The 22,051-nt window shown below is 54.2% G+C and overlaps 1 protein-coding gene across 1 annotated transcript in view; it reads right to left on the bottom strand.

The window, feature by feature from the left end:
- Nucleotides 1-22,051, bottom strand: part of PHC2 (polyhomeotic homolog 2) — a 53,067-nt gene that overhangs the window by 12,555 nt on the left and 18,461 nt on the right. Inside the window, exons 7-8 of the mRNA XM_062190916.1 lie at nt 20,202-20,626; nt 19,777-19,942 (exon numbers count right to left, since the gene is read on the bottom strand). Coding sequence (XP_062046900.1) covers nt 19,777-19,942; nt 20,202-20,626 — 591 coding nt within the window. The remainder of the gene's footprint in view (nt 1-19,776; nt 19,943-20,201; nt 20,627-22,051) is intronic.

Genomic DNA, 22,051 nt, shown 5'->3' on the forward strand with positions numbered 1-22,051 from the left:
AACGCCTCTGAGCTAAGCAGCCGCCAGCCAAGAGATGGCACTGATGAGGTGTTTTGTGTTTGCTTGTCACACCAGCAAGTTAGGAAAGCTGAGATGTCTATATTCGCTTGAAAAAACAATTTTTTAACAGCTTCGTCTTTTCTGCAGAGTTGGAAAAAGTTCTCCTTTTTTTGGAATCAGTCTTTCTAAACTGCAAAGGTGTTTCAAAACTGAAAAAGGGAAATCTTTCCTTTATAATCTATAAATAGCTAGGAGGACTGAGTTAATGACACAATCAAATCAGATTTCTCTATTTTAATATTTAAAAATTTTAAGTATGCATTTGCATAATTATATTTTCCTCTGCTACCTAAAGTATTTTAAATATGCAAAGACAAATATAGTTTATGTACATGAATAACTGTCATTAAAATACAAAGCTTAGTATAGTATGAAAGCTAAAAATTTTATTTTTAGATGGTGGCTATATCCTTCTCATTAGGACCGAGTGAAAACGTGCCCTGATAATTTAATGAACTACAGACAGCAGGACCACGGGACTGGAAAGCCGGGTGCACTGAACCCATCCAGCGATTTTCTGGCATCTGTTTGAATACCTCCAAGTGACAAAGGAACCCACTGCGTCTTTAGTAGTTTGCTCCCACCTTGGGCAGCCCAATTAGAAAGTTCTTCCTTTGAGCCAAAAATCTGTCTTCCTGTTAATTTCTACCCAATTATCTTGGTTCTGTTCCTTAAGATCATAGAGAACAAGGCCAACTGGATTTGTATAATGGGCAAAAACACAGGCTTAGACCTGGCCTAGACGCTGGTCTCCATCACTGAGTGAATTATGGGCAAATCATCGTCTCTCGCTGAGCCACAGCGTCGCAGGCTATAAAATAAGGATGCTAGTACCTACCTCACAGCATCACTGCGGGCACCAAGTGAGATGAGGAACGGCAGGAAAGCCACTCGTGACCTCATACCAGCGCTCTCCTTCCAGCCAAACCCCTCTTGCTCTTTCAACTATGTATTAGATACAAAGTAGCAAGTTCATCATCATCCTAGGTCTTCCCCGCCTGCATCTTTTAACATCTGGTACCCAGACAATACTAAAAAAAAAATACCAAATATAGTTGTTGTTTTTTTTTTAAAGAGATCTGGTTGGAAGGCTTTTGTTTTCAAACACCCCTGAAAACATAGGCAGAGGGAAGTGAGCGCCGTCCTCAGGTCCTAATTCCTCCACGAAACTCTGGGCCCACCCCCACCTGCCACCTTCCACCAGCACTCATCACCCAACAGCTGCAGATACCTCGTCGCCTTTTATGGGCTCTGTGCTGGCTCCCCGCCTCTTCCTTCCCCCTCTCAGATCGGTGCCTATTAACGCACACTGCCAGACGGGGGTCACTCTTGAGGACGGATTCCTTCCTTGTGCCAAGCGCTCGAGAGGACGCACAGATTCACCAGCCAGAGGCTCCAGAGCCAAGCCTGACACTGGGGAGCAAAGCCTTCAGAGGCAGAGTTTTTCAAAAAGGATCAGAGAGAGAGAACACAAATAAACCTTTCGCCACGACACTGGAAACAGCCGCTTTCCGTAACCTCAGGAGACACGACGCGGGGAAGGGCGGAGGGCGTCTGTCTGGTGACTGTACCGCGTTCGCAGCCTCTCTGCTCTGCACTCATCGCGTAGGCGAGAGCTCATCATCTGCTTTAGTAACAAAGGAGTTTGGGCTATTTCTGGAGCAACCAAACACAATCCCACCCCCTGCCACGCTCAGACGCTGAGATTAATTTAATCTGCTTCCCGCTCTCCCAGACTGCTTTGCGGCCTGCTTGGGGGAAAGCAGCTTAACAGTGAACTTGCAGAAACCTGCCCTGCTGGTTGAGGCCAGATCAAAGAGACAAAGAAAGCCCCTATCTTTGGAATTCAGTTCTTTGCTCAGTTCCCTCCACCAGTCTGCAGGCTCTGAGTGCTGCCAGGGATTCCCACAGGTCTCAAATGCCTCCAGACAGTCAGACAGTCGTTACCTGAACCAGAGGCGCACAGGCTGGGTGCTGGGAGTGCAGACTGGGGGAGGGAACTGAGGCCGAGTTTCTGAGGGTGGGGAGCAGGATCTTGCCTTTAACCGAAGCTGCAAGGGCCAAGCATTCGGATCCGAGTGAACAAGCCAGCGTGTGCTGGGGCATCCACGTGTCCTCCTCCAGGCTTCTCAGTCCAGGCTCATTCACAGCCTCCGGCAAACTTCCCTTACTCAGAACAAACTGAAAAGACCAGCCAGTGGCCCCTCTCCAAGCTCCTGTTCGTGAAATTATCTGCTTTGGGACTGGTCACTCTGATGAGCACAGCAGATTCCTCTGGGCAAGGAGGCTATAACTCACCTCTATACCTTTCTGATTCTTAAACAATGTATTTCATTTACCTGAAAGGCAGAGATCTATCTGCTGGTTCACTCCCCAGACACCTGCAACAGCCAGGGCTGGGGCTGGGCCAGGCCGAAGCCAGGAGCCTGGAACTCAATCTGGGTCTCCCACATGGGTGGCAGGGACCCAGGTACTTGAGCCATCTGCTGCTGCCTCCCAGGGAGCACACTAGCAGCAAGCTGGAGTAGAAAGTGGAGCCAAGACTCCAACCAAGGCACTCTGATACAGGATGCCAGCATCCCCAGCAGTGGCTCAGCTGCAGTGCCAAACGCCTGCCCCCGGTTCTGTATCTTTAGGAACTAATCCAATATCCAAGACATGGTGACAGTGATGCCTGAGGTCTGTTCGGCTGGAGTGTACGGAACCCCTGGTCTCAGCCTTTCCTGTCAACAGAGAAACTGCACGTCTCCCTGGTATCAAAACAAGCAACTTGGCACCAGCTGAGATTTGCAAATTGCTTTCTAAGGCTATGATGATTTGAGAGCAGCCAGGCTGGTGCCTGCCTACAGGAGGGACGCTTCTGGATACCTGTCCATAAAAAAGGAATAAGATATTCTTAGGCCACCGCTCTCAGTTTCAGTGGGGATTTCCTTAACAGAGCGGACACACGGCACTAAGTCTGCCATGGAAGCCGGGAGCTGAGCAGATGCCCTGTGTCCTCTCAAACAGCGGTGCTAGAAGCAGACAGCGTGGCAGGGCAGAGGCAAAGAGGCTTCTAGAACAACAGTCCTGCCCTCAGGAGCAGGTGGAACGTGAGTGAGGCAGCACTGAAGTCAGGGGGCACGCCAGTCCTGGCAATGCAAAATCTGGCCACTCCAAACCATGTCTGAGGACAAAGACCACCAGGTTTGCTGGGACACGGTTTCTCACCACATCTGAAATGGCCATTTCTGATGGCGTGGCACTCACTCCCATCTGCCCCTGACAAAGCCTTGAAGACCTGGGTCGGACGGGCGCTGCATTCTGTGTTCTCTGGACAGGAATCTTCTACCCAGCTCTGCGGACGGCAGTGGGAGCAAAGCACAGCTGGTGAAGGCAGTGAATTTGAGGAAGCAGAGTAGGCGCCACCATGGATCATTCTCTTGTGGCAACTTCCACTCAACAAATGGGCAAACAAGGCCACCTAAGAACAGAGCGGGGGCCAGCGCTGTGGTGTAGTGGGTAAAGCCACCTCCTACAGCGCCGGCATTCCATATGGACACCGGTTCGAGTCTGGCTGCTCCACTTCTGGCCCAGCTCTGCTATGACCTGGGAAGGCAGCAGAGGATGGCCCAAGCCTACATGGGAGACTCAGAAGAGGCTCCCGCCTCTAGGCTTCGGATCAGCCCAGCTCTGGCTGTTGTGGCCATTAGAGGAGTGAGCTGGCAAATGGAGCACCACCCCCACACTGCCACCTCTCTGTAACTCTTTCAAATAAATAAATAAATCTTAAAAAAAAAAAGAACACAGAGCCTGAAGTCACCTCACGGTGCCTCCACTGAGCAGGCCCCGCCTTGTGGGCAGGGAGGGTGAAGAACTGCTTGCTCTGAAGACAGCCTGAGCGAGCACCAGCAAGTGATGCCGGTGAAACCGTACCCAGGACACCAACAGCAGCAGGCCCAGGTGGCAGAGCGCACCTAGCGGAAGCAGCAGGCTGGACTGAGGGCAGAATGCCCAGCCCCTGTGGGAGGTCTGGGGGCCACTTGGGACCCCAAAGAAATTAGTGCCACCTGAAAACTGAGGGGTGGGCAAGAGATATCATGAGCGCCAACTGCTGACACCTTCCCCCACTGGCTCCACAGGGGAGGGCAGGAGGGGGCTGGCCAGTCCAGCTCTACCCTGGGACTGACAGAGCCCACTAATTAGAGGCTCATTTGGTTAACAACCCTCTCTAAAACACACTTGCAGTCATTCACACCTTCCTGTGAATCACCTGCCTCAGATAAGCACTGCTCTCCTCCCAAATTTCGGGAGGTCAAGTGTGCCGGGCACTCCGTTCACAGAGGACTGTGAACAGCTCAATTTTCCAGATGAAGCCACCTGGCGACTCACCCAAGGTCACACTGGTGGCAGAACTCAGGGCCTCAGGTCCCCCTGGGTGGGCTGCTCAGGGGAGGAAGGGCCATGCTGGGATCCAGGACAGAGGATAGGGAACGGAAACCGCATCCTGGGACGTTTGAAACCAGAGGCCGGACGGCACACGTGGGGGGAGCGGCTGAGGTGGGAAAGGTGAGATGACCCCAGTGACTGGTTTCCAAAAGGGGACTGCTGAGCTATTCAGGAAGGGCCCCTGAATCTGGCTCATCAGAACTTCGGAGCACTTCCCTGACAGCGCTAACCATGCAGCTGACACCATGTTTCCCCAGTTCTGAAATGCTTCCACTTTTAATGTGGCTCGTTTCCCCCACAGGACTTTGACACTGAAGTCACACATCGATCGCGCCTGAATTTTACAGTTCCCACACGCATGTGTGCTTTAGAATCCAGACAAGAGCCTCTACAACACGCACAAAGGGCGCTCTTGAAGGTGGGCGAGCCGTAGGCGGCTTCCCGCCCCGGGAGGCCTCTGTGCACCAGAAGGCAGGGCCAACCAGTGCCAAATGCTTGTAATTTTCCAGTCCTGCAAGGACACGGCTCGGACACGCAAGACTCCTGGCCCAGAGGACGCACGGCCGGCTGTGGCTCTCCTGGGGATGCCATTGCCCCTGCCCCGCAGCCCAGCCTCCCCAGGAGCAAACAGCAGTGCAGAGGATCCCTTGGGGCCCATGTTGCTGGGAGAGCGGTGAGCTCTGTCGTCACTGGAGGGTGAGGCCGAGTCCACCGGGGGTCCCTGCAGAGGCTGCGGTGTCGCTGCCCGGTGACCTGGCGGAGCCTGGGTTACAGGACTGGAGGGCAGACCTGCGCCCCGGCTCCTCAGCATCTGGCTTGGGCATCTGTTGGGAGGGTGGCTCCTCCCGCGCTGGCAGCCATTACCATACAGCTGACTTCCCTGCTGTCTCCCAGGACACAGGCGGAGAGCGGGCCCTTCTGACTCACCCACAAGCCCCAGCTAAAGTGTACATAAGCTGAATTGTCAACAGCTGAATGTTTTCCAAGCTGCCACCCCCAGCTAAGAAGGAAGGAATCAATGGCACAAACAGCCACCCCTCCCCCATGCGGTCAGGACACTGGGAGCCAGGGGGGATTTCCAAACAGCTGCGGCACCGACTCCTGGCCCACGACTGAGGACACGGGAGGGGCTGGATCACACACAGCCGCACCTGCAGGACCACAAGCAGCCAGGGAGACTCAGCATCCTCCTGAACACTGACAACCAGGGTGGGTCCTGTGACATCCGCTGGCAAGGTCAGGGGCTCCCACAGTGTCACATCCCAGGGCTCTGACACATGTTACAATTTCAAAAGGCAAAACGTCAGGAACTACTGGGAGAGGCTCTGCAGTCCCCATTCAGATCACAGGAGATGGAAGCAAGAGCGGGAGCAGCCCTGGCCCTGGGCTCAGACCTAGGCTCATGTTCCAGTTTCATCTCATTCTCTGCGGGGCTTCAAGCATTTGCTGTCTGCTCTGAGACTGGGTTTCTCCTACTGCAAAGGGGAGGATCACGCTGCCTGGTGTGCAAGGTACAGTATCAGCTTCTACGTGGAACACACTTGGCACTGAACGCAGGGCAAAGCCGTGCTGCACCGCAATGAAAACTTCAGAATTAAAGATCCAGGATTAAATCCTAGCTTGTGACGCCAAGCAGGTTGTAGGCCTCAGTCTTCTCATCCACGGCATGGGACGTTTTGTCTGCCTTATGCGGAGGGGTAGGGATGACAGGAGGTGATGCGGGTATCACTCAGTGGGACAGGCCTGGCCTGGCCACAGGAGCACCCACGTCACCGAGACCTCAGAGAAGCAGGGAACCATCCACATCCCTCTCTCCCTGAGCCTGGCCTCTTGCACACTGGAGGCAGAGCTGGTCTTTCCTTGGCCCAAACTGAGGCAACACTCATGTTCCACAGATGTCCGATCTACTCGTGCTGTCTTGTCCTTACTCTCCTGAAGTCAGACTTCATGTTTTTCCCTCTTCTTCTTCTTAATTTTTATTTATTTATTGAGAGATGAGAGAGAGGGAGAGCTCCCATCTGCTGGTTCACACCCCAAATACCTGCAATGGCCAGAACTAGGCTGGGCCCAAGCAGGGAGCTGGGAACTGGATCCAGGCCTCCTAGTGGGTGGCAGGACCTAACTGCTCGAGCCTCCCAGGGTCTGCACTAGCAGGAGGCTGGAGTCAGAAGCCAGGTATTCTGATGGGGGGCTGGCCACTCCTAACCAACCGCTCAGCTGCAAGGCCAGACTCCACCCCCACTACCTCCACTCTGACAATGATGGAACAGAACAACTGCTCGTGCCTTCGGGGCAGACCAAGTGTCAACTCCCCATCAACGGCCACTAACCCACAGAACGGGAAGAGAGAACACCAGACTCCTCTCCACACAGTTCAGAGTCCCAGAGTACTGTGCAGAAGAACCTCAGAAACCAGAGGTTAACTTTGAGACAAACAGAAGAACTGCTACACCTGGAAAACAGTAAACTGAAGAAGCCTGCGATGCCTTGGCCTATGAAAGGGAATCCATATAAAAGGCTGAAGACAATCGCAAGGAACAAGGATTTCTATGGGTTTACAAAAGAAATCTAGAAACCTGTAGGCAGCCATCTCATTATTTTTAGGCTGGTAACAAGGGCACGTAACCACTTTCCCTAACTTGATAACTAATTTTTGGTTACTAACTGTAGGACCACTAATAATCTCATATATGTGGGGGTGGGAGGAGAGTGTAGGAGGGAGTGCTAAGCCTCACTTTTCTTGACTATATGGGGGTACTTCAAAAAGTTCATGGAAAAATGGAATTAAAGTTTGAGTTTAGGGGCAGACATTTGGCACAGCTTGAGTCAGTTGCATCACAAATTGCAATGTCCGAGTTTAAGTGCCAGCTCCACTCCTGATTCCAGCTTCCTGCTAACGCACACCCTGGGAGACAGCAGTTGATGCTGCCACTCTAGGGGGAGATCCAGAGACTTCCAGGCTCCTGGGTGTGCCTGGCCTAGCTCTGGCTGTTGTGCGCATTTGCGGAGTGCATCTCCCTCTGCCTTTCCAATAATAAAATAAATGAAAACTTTTTAAATGTGAGCTTATTTTGCTACAGAAACAATTATGAAATCCAAGCATAATTGTTCGCACATATTATGAGAAAGAACTGTTCTGCATCAAAAATCTCATTCTTTAATTTCATTTTTCCATGAACATGTTGAAGTGCCCTTGTATAATGCAATGCATAATTAATACTAATTTTGGAAATTAATCCTACTGCTAACTTCTGCTCTTGGAAAACATTATCATCTTCTGGTAACCACTAAGCTTTCAATCACCCTCCTCTGCCACTGTCAACGCACAGAACAGATAATGATCATAGGAAGCCTAGAAACATAGATTTAATCAAAATACTTAAAAAAATGTGTTTGTTTCATATTGACTTTGTTTTCTTTTAAAGTGTCATTTGTTTTCTACAAAAATGTCTTAATATAGCTGTGTGGCTGCAGGCCACATATGTATGGTTTTGAATATTCTAAAGATATCAGTGATGAGGGATAATTATACAGCCTTTGTGTCGTAAGAGCCATGCAAGTAGAATTTTAAAAATAGCTCGCAGCAGTCATGAACTGGCATTTCTTGCCAACAGTTTCAGTGTTCACTATCAGGGTGGTCCTCCACATCTCCTAAAGAGCTGGCTTTGAAAGGGCAAGAATGCCACCTCTTCTTAACAGAAATAGTACATTTCATTGCTAAGAAGAAAAGCATACATGAAGCAGACATTTGCTTATGCTTTGAAGAAAGTGCTAACGGGGCTGGCTTTGTGGTCCAGCAGGTTGAGCTGCTGCTTGATCAAGTCCTAGCTGCTCTGCTTCTGATCCAGCTCCCTGCTTATGCGCTTGGGACGGCAGCAGAAGATGGGCAAAGTACTCTGTGCCCCGCCACCCACGTGGGAGAACAGGATGGAGTTCCAGGCTCCTGGCTTCAGCCCAGCCCGGCCCTGACTGTTGTAGACATTTGGGGAGTTAACCTGCAGATGAAAAGATGTCTCCCACCCCTGCCCTGCCTTCCTTTCTCTGTTACTATGCCTTTCAAATAAATAAATAATCTTTAAACACGAAAAAGGAAAGTCACAATAGGGAACTGGGACTCTGCAACCTCTGGGTCATCGTGGCTCTCTGGCATCCCGGCTGCCAGCAGCCATCTCTTTAGCAGATGTAGAAAGCAGGTTTCTTGCTTTTGGACTTATCGGAACTAAAATACCTCTCGGAAACAAAGCACAGAGAAGCATGTCCTTTCTCACCAACTACAAATAACTGGGAAGGGGAGGGAGAGAACTAAGACATTTACTCTGCCAGCCTGGATGGTCTTCAGGGACCCCAGTAACTATTCTTTTTTCTTCCCCCTTTTTCAAAAATTTATTACTATAGAGAATTCATGTATTTTTGGGTGCAATTCTAAGATAACTATACTTTCTTCCCTTCCTCAATCCCCCTCTTTCGTTCCTTCTATTGTTCTTTTAATTTTTACAGTAACATACTTTCAATTTACTGTATAATCACATGCTTAATGCACCACTAGCCATAAAGTTCAACAACTAAAAAGTAGAAAGACCAGTATTCCACAGCGATATAGACAAGGGCTAAAACCAGTAAGCAAATCATAAGATGCCAGTTTTACTCTTAAATTTTTTTTGTATTCTATATTAACTACCACATATCAGGGAAAACATGATATTTGTCTTTCTGGGACTGGCTTATTTTTGTCTATTCTTTAAATGATATGCTGTGCTCTGATTATGCTCTTTTCTTCAGAACTAAAAACTTAAAATATTATTTATTTATTTATTTTGAAAGTCATAGTTATAGAGAGGTTTTCTACCCACTGGTTCACCCTGTAAATGGCTGCAAAGGCCAAGGCTAAGCCAGGCTGAAGGCACAAGCCAGGAGTTTCATCCGGGTCTCCTATGTGAGTAGCAGGACCCCAAACAGTTGGGCCATTTTCTGATGCTTTTCCCCAGCCACCGGTAAGGAGTTTGACTGAAAGTGGAGCAGCCAGGACTTGAACCAGTGTCCATACGGGATGCTGGCATCACAGGTGGTGGCTTTATCTGCTATGCCACAGTGCTGGCTCCAGAACTAATCATTCTTAACTGTACAACTCTGGAATGACTCTAACATAGCCCAGTTGCATTCTACTTCCGTTACTGACGAGGGAAAAACTCTAGAATCTGTAAGAATGCTGTGGTTGATAAGCATGTGGTTATTTTCCTAACAAACTCCCAAATGCCCTTAATATAAAGTAGAATCAAACATAGTGTTTCTGAATGTCTTTACAAATATCAAATCAGTGTCCTGATGTGGCTAGAAATTAAAAATTTAAATAAAGTAATGCATAAAATAAACCCAGATCCATCTTAGTTGTGAATAATTATAGTTATCTCATGGGAAGGCATTTGGCCTAGTGGTTAAGAAAGCAGTCAGGGGGCCGGTGCTGTGGCGCACTAGGTTAATCCTCTGCCTGTGGCGCTGGCATCCCATATGGGTGATGGTTCTAGTCCCAGTTGCTCCTCTTCCAGTCCAGCTCTCTGCTGTGGCCCGGGAAGGCAGTGGAGGATGGCCCAAGTGCTTGGGCCCTTGCACCCGCATGGGAGACCAGGAGAAGCACCTGGCTCCTGGCTTCGGATCAGCGCAGCACCGTCCATAGCAGCCATGTGGGGAGTGAACCAACGGAAGGGAGACCTTTCTCTGTCTCTCTCTCACTGTCTATAACTCTGTCAAATAAAAAAAAAAAAAAAAAAAAAAAAAAGCAAGCGACCAAGCAAGCAGTCAGGACACCCACGTCCCACATCAGAGTATCTGGGTTTGTTCCCGGCTCAGGCTGCTGACTCCGGCCTCCTGCTAATGCAGACCCCAACAGGCAATGTTAATGCCTCAAGTCGTTGGGGTTCTGTCACTCCCATGGGAGATTCAGATTTTTAAAATTTTTTAAAAAAGATTTATTTATTTGAAAGGCAGAGTTGCTGAGAGGCAGAAGCAGAGAGAGATCTTCCATCTGCTGATTCACTCCCCAAATGGCCACAATGGCCAGAGCTGGGCCGATCCAAAGTCAGGAGCCAGGAGCTTCTTCTAGGTCTCCCACATGGGTGCAGGTGCCCAAGGACTTGGGCCATCTTCTACTGCTTTCCCAAGTGCATTAGCAGAGAGCTGGATTGGAAGTGGAGTAGCCGGGACTCGAACTGGCACCCATATGGGATGCCGACACTGCAGACAGCCGGTTTAGCTGATATGCCACAGCACCGGCCCCAGGAGATCCGGCTTGTTTCCAGCCCCAGTTTTGGTCCAGGCCAGTTCTGGTTGTTGCAGGCATTTGGGGAGTGAACAAGTAGATGGTAACACCCTCTATCTGGCTCTCAAATAAATAAAGGGCCTCCATGTGGCTTAGCAGGCTGCTGCCTGGGATGGTGGTACCCCACATGGACACCTGTTTGAGACCCAGCAGCAGCTCCATTTCCCATCCAGCTCCCTGCTAATGGCCTGGGAAAGCAGTGAAAGATGGTCCAGGTACCTGGGCCCTGTACCCACATGGGAAACCTGGAAAAAGCTCCAGGCTCCTGGCTTCAGCCTGGCCATCTGGGGAGCGCACCTCCCTTTCTCTTTCCCCCTCTCTGTCTCTCCCTACCACGTTCCTCTGCCTTTCAAATAAATAAAAAATAAATCTTTAAAACTAATAGATAAATAAAACTTAAAACAAACTATCTTACACTTACTCAAAGTCCTTTTAACTAGTGAGTCATGCTGTAGTTTAAACCATGCCATACGGTGCCAGTATTGTGGCATAAAAGGTAAATCTGCCAACCGTGATGCTGGCAAACCATATGGGTGTTAGTTCGAGTCCCGGCTGCTCCACTTCTGATCCAGCTCCCTGCTAATGGCCTAAGCAAAGCAGTGGAAGATGGCTCAAGTGTTTGGGCCCCAGCCATCCATGAGGAAGACCTGGATGAAGTTCCTGGCTTCAGTCCTGGCCATTGCAGCCATGTGGGAGAGTGAACCAGTGGATCCAAGATCTCTCTGTGTCTCTCCTTCTCTAACTCTGCCTTTCAAATTAATGAATAAACCTTTAAAAAAAAAAAACCATGCCATAAAGACATTTAAGCATAGATTTCTATATGTTGAAACCTTTAATGCAGCTCTGAGCTCCCCCAGGAAGGTGTGCGATCCCCGGAAAGAGCTTCCTGTTGTCAGCACGGAGGCCCCGTCACAGCAGGTTGCATAAGGCAGTCAGGGCCGGCAGGCTCGGGCACAGGACCTCACTGTGAGACAGTCTCCCAAGGGTGTACAAAGTCCCTCTACATCCCCTTCTGTGAGATTCCTCCTGACCACAGAAAAACATCCTCTTCTTCTTCCAGTTGCAAAATGGCACAAAACAAAGGAAATAAAAGAGAAAGCACCACTTAGGAAGACTGCTTACTCTCATCTCTCCACGTGGTCTCTGTTCAGAAGGGAATCTTTATGTGGGTGGGACCAAATGTCGGAAGATTAAATATGGAACAGCTGAAGAGAACTTGGACCGTAAACTCAGAATGACTCAAGAAGCGGGAACAAACCCACGGTCAGCTCATACTTGGTAATTATCAAACACGCGGCGGCAGCACCAGCACCAGCACCACCATCCTAGAGCCTAGTTTTTCGTTTTGTTTTGGCTGCTGTCCCAATACCAGATCAAAGTGGACTCTGCCGGGAGGTGGGTGATCTTTATTAGGCAAATGGTTGCTGAACGGCGGCGGGAGTGAGGCCCATGGCCAGAGGGCAGTCCTCCCAGGCAGCCACGTCCCAGTACAGACGGACCCCAGCACATGGGGAGAAACTCCTAGTTGTCTGGGTGCGTCCTTACATGAGACCACCAAGGGAGGGCACGGCCTGGGGGAGACCAGCTGGTTTTACACCATCATCTCTCCACTCCCTTCCCCTCTGGAAGATCAGAACCAAGGGATCCAAAGTATCTGAGACAGGAAATGAGTAAGGCAGGAAAAAGGATGTGGTCTGAAAAGGAGTGGATTCTGGGGCTGAGCCAGAGCGAGTAACAGGAGCAGGGTCACAGCTGGGGGAAGGGGTCCCGGTGGCAGGAAGAGGGATCTCAGGGGCCATCAGCCGGGACTGGCAGAGTCTCTGTCTGGAGCAGCAAAACACCACCCTCCTCAGAGGAATCCTCCACAGCAGGGCTCAGCGAGCCCAGACAATGGCCGGAGCCGTCACTGGGGAAGAGGAGAGGGGCTGGGGTTTCCTCTTTACTTGGGCTCCACAGAGCAAAATTAAAAATTAAGCCGAGACCTTGAAGAGAGGCAGACAGGGCTGGGAGGGGTGTGATCTAACACCCACACTCACGGGCCAGGCCCCGCAGGGCCCGGGGCCGGCGGAGAGACTGCTCCCGACAACGCGGCAGGACAACAGAGAAGCCAGCCCGGGACGCAGAAAAGTGAACCAAGGAACGACCCACTTTCTCAGGACCAAGGCTGGAGAGCAAACAGGCATCTATTCTTCCCCGGGGACATGGTGAGGCCTGGAAACAGACTTCGGGTGGGCTGAGAGGCAGGGCTCACGTGACCCAGAGGGCCTGGAAGGGGCAGGTTCCCAAAGAGCACCACTCCCCAGCTGCCAGACCCTCTGCGAAACAAGCCCGCCCTTGTGATCGCGCCAAGCCCAGAAGCTCTGGTTCCCTGGCAGGGGCTGCGACTTAGGTGCTGACTCAAAAGTGTGAATCCCCCCCGCCCCCCCCCCCCCCCCGTCTCCCCCAGCACAGATGCAGGTGCTGGGTGTGGGCTGTGTGCTAAGGTCACCTGTGTGTTCTCTCCAGTGCCTGGGGCAGCATGGCACAGGAGGCAGGAGCCTAAGGAAGTCCTGCTCAGTCCGACACAATGAAACCAAAACTACTTTGCTTCCCTGGCAAGGTATCTCAAGAGTTAAGACAGAGCTCCTGTTCTAAAACCTAACCCAGCAAGACCCTTTCTTGATGTGTTCTAGAGTCAAAACGATGGGAATCCCTACATCCCTTCCGACCCAAGCTTGAACCCCAATCTCCTGACCTGTGCCAGAATGGAAGGCTGGGGTGGGGAGGGGGCGGGAGGTGGAACTTCCTCATTAGCCTGTAACATTCACGCTGACCTCGAAATCCCGGCAGTGACAACATTTGGGTTGACTCAGGAGGGGAAGGAAAGCTCCCAGGTGAGTGATAATTGGATTACCCAGTTATGCCCCAGAGCCAAATGGCTGGGAAAGGCCAGGACATCAGGGTCTGGTACAGCGAAAGTGACACTCTTGCAAACTACTAATCCAGACACGCAGGCTGTTAGACAATGGGATGGGACAGCCTGAACTGGAGCTGTCCTAGAAAAATTGGGGCCACGGGGTGGATGTAGGTCGGTGGCTTTCCCACCAGGGGATCCTTGGGGCCCGCATGCTAATGGGGAGAGGAATTAAGGATGAGACCTTGGGCGGTGTCTGGGGGTAGAGCTGTCACCCACTAGGTGCGAAGTACGAAGCAAAGGAAAGTTGACCAGAAGTGAAAGCAAGTGAGCCAAATCCGCTCCGCCAGTGCAGCGGGGCTGGGCTGGGGTGGCGCTGGCACCAACCGGCGTCCGGCCGCCCCCTGGGAACACGGCAGCTGCCCCACCGGTCTGCAGCCTGACCTCGGTGGGCGCCGAGGTTAACGGAGAGACCCGACGACGACAAGTGGCACACGGCAAATGAACATGGAAGAGCGGACGGCAAGGCACGGCTTGTCCTTCTCCAGCCAACAAAAACCCTGGAGACGCGGCGAGACGAAGCACCGGACCCCGCAGCGAAGCCCAGCCCGCCCTCCCGGCCGGAGGGCCCGGGAAGTCGCCCTCCCCGGAGGCCGCGACGTGCGAGGCGGGGGTGTGCGGGCCTGGGACACGCGGAAGCTCTGGCGGGCCGAGGGGCAGCCGGCGCCTCGCGCGGCCCCGCAGGCGAAGCCGGCGACGCGCGGGCACCTCCCAGGCGCCGGGAGGGCGAGCGGCGCGGCTGGCACGGCCTGGTGGCCGAGTAGGCCCGGCCGCGAGTGGCACCGGAGGGCGGTGCCCGACGCCCAGCGCCGACGAGCGCGGGCCCCGATGCCCTCCTGCCGAGAACCCTCCCCCGCCCCGACACTGACCTGTCCAGGGCCCGGCTGGGCCTGGCCGGGCGGGGCCTACGCAGCCCCTCGGCCGGGCGCCGCCTCGCGCGGGGTCCCGGGCCCGGGCGGGCCGCCTCCTCTCCGCCGGGAGCCTCCGAGCCGGGGCCAGGGGCTGCCGCGGCGCATCCGAACGCACCGGCCGGGCCGGCGTCAACAAAGGGCGGCGGGGACGCGAGGCCGGGGCGGGGGCGCGGGCGGCGGCTGGGATTGCGCGCGCGCGGCGGGCGCTCGAGGGCTGCAGCCGCCGCGGAGACAATGCGACGCGTCCGGGACGGCTCCCGCGGCCGCCTCCGCCGGGGGCGGGGCCGGCGCGCGGGGCGGGGCCGGCGCGCGGGGCGGGGCCAGGGCGCGGGGCGGGGCCGGCGTGGACGCGGGTCCGCGCGCTTCCTTTGTGCCGCCGAGCCCCGCCCGCGCCGTCGCCGGGGCTCTGCCCGGCCCGGGGCGCGACCGCCGGGGTTTCGGTTTCAGGGAGGCCGGCGGTGGGCCGCGAGCACGGCCGCCGTGACCGGCCTGCGAAGCGCCCCAGTGGCGGGGCGGCCTGCGAGTCCCGCCACGACCGTCGAGTGTGTAGGGGCTGGGTGGGGGGTAATGGTGATAGAGACCACCAGGCGTGAAGGGCCTGTGCGGTGCGCACGCAGCCTCCCTGGCTGTTCACCGTAATTCTCCCCGCCGGGGACTGAGGGCCCCGGCCACAGCTCCGGACAGCTGGTCGGCCCCGCGGCCGCCGCGAAGGTTACCCGAGGAAGTGCTGCCCGCAAACGCAGCCCGAGCCCGGGAAGCCTCAGCGCTCGTCCGGCAACGCACCGGGCTCAGGGCTCGTCAGGGAGCGCGCTGGGCTGTGGGCGCCAGGGCCTGCTGCGCGGGGCCGGCTGGCACACAGGGCTCGCTGGCCCTTCTTGACCTCTCCTTTGCCAGCGTCTCTGCTCTCTGGACTTTTCTACCGTCCCAACTTCCTTCTCTGTCGCTCCTTTTCCTTTGCAAGGCCTCGTCCTCTTCCTCTTTTGTTTCCCGGCTTTACATTACTTTAAAAAAATGTTTTTGACATTTATTTATTTGAGAGACAGCTCTCGACTGCTCCACAAATGCATGCACAAAAAGGCAGGAGCTGGGAAGACAATCCAGGGTCGCCCACGGGGGTGGCAGGAACGCACCTGCTAGCTGTCAGGGCCACCTTCCAAGGGCCACACTAAAGGAAGGTGGAGCCAAGAGCCAGGGATGGAAACCTAAGCCGGGCGCTGCTAGGCGGGATGCAGGCGACCTAACCTGGGAACCTAACCCGGGTGCTCGCAGGTGTCCTAACCTGGGACCCTAACCCAGGCACTTGAAGGTGTCCTAACCTGGGAACCTAACCCGGGCACTTGCAGGTGTCCTAACCTGGGAACCTAACCCAGGCATGCTAGGCAGGATGCAGGCGTCCTAACCTGGGAACCTAACCCAGGCACTGCTAGGCGGGATGTAGGCGTCCTAACCAGTCCCTTAACCTGGAGGCCAGTTGCCTGCCCCACACTACTTGATACTCACGGACTGCTTATTTCTCTCTCTTTTCCCCATGCCTTTCTTTCCTCTCCACTGTTTTGCAAGCCCCCTTTTCATTAATGTGCACATCCTCTCCCCGCCTGCAATTGAGGCTCACGTCTGGTTCATAAACTCAGGCAGCAGGGAATGGGGTCCTCCACATCCCCCTGTGCCCTGCGCACCCCACTTCACGGCCTGCCCACCTTACCTTCCCCAGCCCTTCTGGGAAAGCTCCCCCCCACCTCAAGGTCCAGACTCACAAGAGCAGCGGGCAGCGTCGCCCAGATGGGGACAGACGGGAAGCGCTGTGGCCTCTGCACGCCACGCAGGCGCTCAGCTGAGCCGCTGCACGCGGTGTGGACGTGTGCGAGTGTGGCCGTGGCCCAATGGAACTCTGTGGACAGCTGGAATTTCACCTACTTTTCACAGCTCACGAAACGGTGTTCTTGTAACTTGGGAAAGACGTTTCAGAGACTCTCGGCTGCAGACGGTGCAGACCCGGCCAAGGGATGGATGCGGCCGCAGCCCACCGCTTCCTCCAGGCAGTAGACGAACGTCAGCTGTCGGCCGCGGCTCTTGCTCTTCGTCCTCCGACGCGTGTACCTCGAGCCCTTCCGGGACGCCCCACATTTCAGTTTGGGTGGTCACTTGCCCCTGTGCATTTCTCAGCTTCCCGCGGAGGCAGGCAGGGGACAGACCCCGCTTCCCGGGGAACCGCCTGGCGTCCACGGCGCTCTGTCTGCGGCGGGCGATCGCACGTGCGCAGAGTGGGCCGCGGAGCCCTTTGCAGCGGCCTCTGCTGCCAGGCACTGACCGGTCCAAGATCTGGGCCCTTGGGAGCGCAACTGATTTCAGAGAAAGAGGGGCTGAGGGCCCCTGGACACGATGGAGAAAGGCGGGCAGTTGGCAGCCACTCAGGGCGTGTTGGGTGACAGATACTTCAACCCCAGTGCTGCTCTCCACCAGCGTGGACACAACGTGTGTCCTCGCCTGGGTCCTGGAGGAAACGTCTGTCACCAAATCGGTGGAGGAGGGACGTTGGAGGGGGCAGAGTTAAGCAGAGGAGTCTGGAGAACAGGATCCAGATGTGGAAGATCCCTGCCTCACCACTTTCTTAAGATGGGGCTAAAAAGGGGCTGGGGTTCTGGTGCATCCGGTTAAGCCATCACGTGGTATGCTGGCATTCCAAATGAGCACCAAAAGAGTTCTGGCTACTTCACTTCTGATCCAACTCCCTGCTAATGCTCCTGGGAAAGCAGGGGAGATGGCCCAAGTGCTTGTAGGAGACCTGGGTGGCCACTTGGGGAGTGAACCAACGGATGGTCTCTCTCTAACTCTGCCTTTCAAATGAATAAATCTAAAAAATTTTTAAAATGGTGATAATAAAAGTTCCGTCCTCAGAACTAATGCATATTATTCTCAAGAATGAAAAAAATGTATGGAGAGCAGCAATGTGGCGTAGCGGGCTAAGCCTCTACCTGTGGCACTGGCATCCTATATGGGTGCCGGTTTGAGTCCCAGCTGCTCCTTTTCTGATCCAGCTCTCTGCTATGGCCTGGGAAAGCAGTAGAAGATGGCCCAAGTCCTTGGGCCCCTGCACCCGCATAGAAGAGCTGGCTCCTGGCTTCATATTGGCACAGCTCTGGCCATTGCGGCCATCTGGGGAGTGAACCATCGGATGGCAGACCTCTCTCTCTGTTGCTCCCTCTCTCTGTAACTCTGCCTCTCAAATAAATAAGATATTTAAAACATGGGGGGGAAAATATGTAAATCCTGGCAGAGAGGGCTCAGTAACTGTTAGTTATTCTATTTTCTAGGCTAGAACTTTGGGCTAAATTCAGAAGATAACATTTAACAGATTATAATTAATTATAGTTTGGTTCTAAGTATAAATCTGAGACTGAGGAGACTTGGCATAAGAGTTCATCTAGAAGGAAACCTCAAAAACAAACTGAACCCAGGCCGCTGGAATTCAGATGACACAGCACCCGACCCAGTGTCACCCCCATGGGGTCAGAGGAGTTGATGTGGAGCCACTGGGGCAGCACTTGGGCAAGGGAGGGGAAGTGCTGCCCTTTCACACGGGGTGGCCCAGGGCCCCTTCGCGGTTTTGTCCTCAGAAGAGTGGGCACTAGAACATTTGCCTCTCAGGGGCATTACGAGTGAGTCCAAGTCTCAGGATGGTGCCCAGTACATAGTAGGTGTTCAACAAAGTCTAATTCCTTCCTACTCTAACAGAGGGATTTCAGGAACAGTCCTGCCTATGCCTTAAATAGGCAATAAAGACAAGTGGCTTTTTATAGTTGACATCGGTTTGCTTAATTTGGGGATCACACTTAGAGAGAATTAATGAACAGCCAATCATGACCAGGATGGTGGTCCTGACGGATGTTGGTAAAAAATGAAAACTGGAGGATCTTTAGCTTGATGCCTCTCTCTCTCTCTCTCTCTCTCCCTTTCCCCTCCCTCTCTGAATGGGTGAGCAAGAGACCTGCTAACTGTGTATAAGCACTCTGAGGCACACACTGCTACAACTGGAAGGACAGAATCACGACCAGCGGGGGCAAGTTCCAGGAGAGCAGGTTTCGGTGGAATCCGAAGAGCAGCTTTCTGACAATCAGAGCAGTGCCCAGCACAGAAGGCTGCTTCCCAAGCTCAGCCCGCTTGGCACTGCCCGCATGCAGAGAGGCCACGGATGGCCTTCAGCCCGTCCTTTAATTTTTCGAGCATCTTTTCTCCATATTTGTTTGCTTTCCTTTTTCTTGATCCCACCCCCTCCTCTTTATCGGACCTGTCTACCCTTGTTGCCCTACCATTTTCCAAAGTGTTTTCTATGCGTTTTTCCATCTTCAGTTTCCACACTGTTTCTGTCTTGGCTCTTCCTCCCCCCTTCCTCCCCCCCCCCCGCCCCCGGAGCTGCTGGCTGTCCACGGCGCAGAATGTCAACGAGATCTGGGCCAGGACCGCTGTGCACACTGGCAGAGAGGGGAAGGAAGGCAAATGGGTGGCTGCAGAAGGCGGGGCTACCGCCGTGACTCTCCCAGCAGGGTGGAGGGAGCCAGCAGAGTCTCCGGAAACCTGGGCCCTGCAGAGGGTCCACCTGGAACCGGGCCCTCCCAGGCAGGTAACCTAGCATCCCAGGGTGGAACACAGTCCCATCAAAGGTACCTTCTGTGAGCTGAACTCACTCTGAATCCTCTTTTGGCTTCCCCTGGGCATTCCCTCATCCTCGAGATTTGGGAGCCCTCTTGTCGTATTTCCCACGGCTAGGACTCCCTCTGACACTGAGTGAAGCAGGGCATCGTGGCAACCGCACGCCCGCCTCCACTCCCCGAGTGCCCAGTGGATACCCATCTGATGCCAATGACCGTGGGCCTCCGAGTCCGCCTCTGCCGTCAACTCTGCTGTTCCTCTCTGCCCTTTGACTCGTGTGTCTTCGGGTCCTCCCTGCTCACCCCTGCTCACCTCATTCCCATCAGTTTCCAGGCTTCCTTCTGGCTTCCTTGGGCTTGCAATGGCTGACCCTCCCATTCTAGATGCCCCAAGAAAATGTGCCAGGGGTTGGCAAGGAAGGCTGACTTCCTCCCCTCTCCCCAGGGCCCCGCTCTGCTTCCTACCGTGAACTGGGGACTGCTGGACGTTAGGGCTCTTGGGTACAGGCGGGCCACCAGGCACGGCAGTGACAATGGCTTGCTGATGCGGGGAGAGGTCAGGCCGCGACTCAGGCCCACTCTTCTCCCCAGGCGCCACGTCTTTCCAGGCATCAGGGGCGCACTGCTGGGGCTGTGGGGACAGAGAGAGATGGTCTTCCCACACACTGCCTCAATGCCCTTGGGTCTGTCTCCTCTTTCTGGGGAGCTTGGGTGGAAGTCCGGGAGATTCAGTCGCCCCCAAACTGGGGAGCACTTCTCATCTTCCTTAGAATGTCCAGGGATGGCTTCCCACACTTGGCCTGCCCAGGCACTCCAGCATCAGGGGCTGTGGGACTGCCTGGGCCAGGGCCTCCCCGTCTGTTCCTGGACCCCTGGGCCTGCTTACTCACCACTGGTGAAGCGGGCTGCAGTTGCAGGATGACAGCTGACGTGTGCTGGAACCTGCGCTGAGGGGCGTGCGACACGCCCTCAGGATGTCCATTCTGAGGCCCGGCATCCGCTGTGGGAGGGTGGCATTGCTGACTGCTGCCAGCCTTGTGCAGGTTGGCAGTGGGGCACTGGAGTGGCAGGGTAGGGGTCACGGGCCCTAGCGGCACAGCATGGGCTTCAGAGCTGGGCTGCAGGGCCAAGCTTGGCGGGACCGAGGCGAGCTGGGGTTGGGCCTGGGCTTGGAGCACAGGCCGTGCTTGCTGGCTGTGCTGTGGCTGCTGTGGCGGGGACGGCTGCTGCGGCTGCTGCTGGGTCACAAACTGGGGCTGTAGGTGCTTAGAAGATGACTGTGGGAGGATCTGGTGGGGCTGGAGTTGGGCATAAGCTGAAAGGAGAAAGATGGGGTTAGACAACACGGCTGGACCCTTGCTCTGCTGTGCCCCCAGCTGTCCCCCTCCCACAACCGGATTAAAAACTAAAAGCGACCTCCTGAACCCATTGTGTCGGCTCTCATCCCTTTCCTCTTGCACCACGAGCTGGGCCTACTCTCTTCTTGCTTTTCACCCCTGCCGAAACACTGGGCTCTCCGGGCTGCTCCTCAAAACCCAGCTCAAAGCCCACCTCCCCAGAAGCCACTGTTGACCGTTCTGGCTGTTAGGGACACAATGGATTTTTTTCTTTTTTTTTGACAGGCAGAGTTAGACACTGAGAGAGAGAGAGAGAGAGAGAGAGAGAGAGAGAGAGAGAGAAAGGTCTTCCTTCCATTGGTTCACTCCCCAAATGGCCACTATGGCAGGCACGCTGCGCCGATCTGAAGCCAGGAGCCAGGTGCTTATCCTGGTCTCCCACGCGGTGCAGGGCCCAAGCACTTGGGCCATCCTCCACTGCCCTCCCAGGCCACAGCAGAGAGCTGGATTGGGAGAGGAGCAACTGGAACAGAATCAGCACCCCGACCAGGACTAGAACGTGGAGTGCTGGTGCCGCAGGTGGAGGATTAGCCTAGTGAGCTTCGGCGCCGGCCTCACACTGGATTCTACGCGTGAGTGTCCCCCCCCCCCCCCGCACTCCCCCAGCTTTCACTGCTGTCCCTGTGCCTGCAGAATCTGATGCTCCCCACCAGTGCTGTGTGGCTGGTCCCTGTCCACCTTCTGGCTCTGCTAGGCCGGGCTCCTGCGGGCAGAGCCAGCAGACACAGCAGCCCCCAGTCCCCGGTATCAGGCAGACTAGAGCTGCACGACTGTTTCTTTTTGCTACAAACGGTGGAACCAGGTCCTTGCTATTTAACCTCTCTGGGCCTCAGCTTCTGGAAACGGAACACTGAAAAGAAAGGGAGTTTCTGCCTAGAAAGCTGTTGTGGAGATGAAAGGAGGCCAGACTGTGAGGATGAAACAAGAGGCACTGATACACCATGCACAGCACACCGTGCTTAGTCATTTCCAGCTAGAATTACAACCATTATTTCAGTCTTGGCTTAGCTGCCCAAAGTCTCCTGGGTGCACCTGTTTTGTGAGTGTTCATCACACTGGGGGATACTTTCTTATCAGTCTCCTTTTCCAGCCCATGAGTCCTCACAGTCAAAAATGACCATGGATCTCTCTTCCCAGAGCCTACTTCACTGCCTGCTAGCAAATGCTTTTACTCATTGCAAACTGTCCTGATGTGGAACTTATTGGCTGTCATGTGCTGCTAGTTTGTTCTTCCATTTCTAACCCAGCTGACTCCCTGAGGTGAGGATTCGTATATATTTTTAGGCATCCCTTCAGCCTCTGGCTCACATCTTGAATACAGTAAGATGCAGGGCGTTCAGCTC

The sequence above is a fragment of the Lepus europaeus genome, chromosome 5 (assembly GCF_033115175.1).
Source record: "Lepus europaeus isolate LE1 chromosome 5, mLepTim1.pri, whole genome shotgun sequence".
Taxonomy (NCBI): Eukaryota; Metazoa; Chordata; class Mammalia; order Lagomorpha; family Leporidae; genus Lepus; species Lepus europaeus.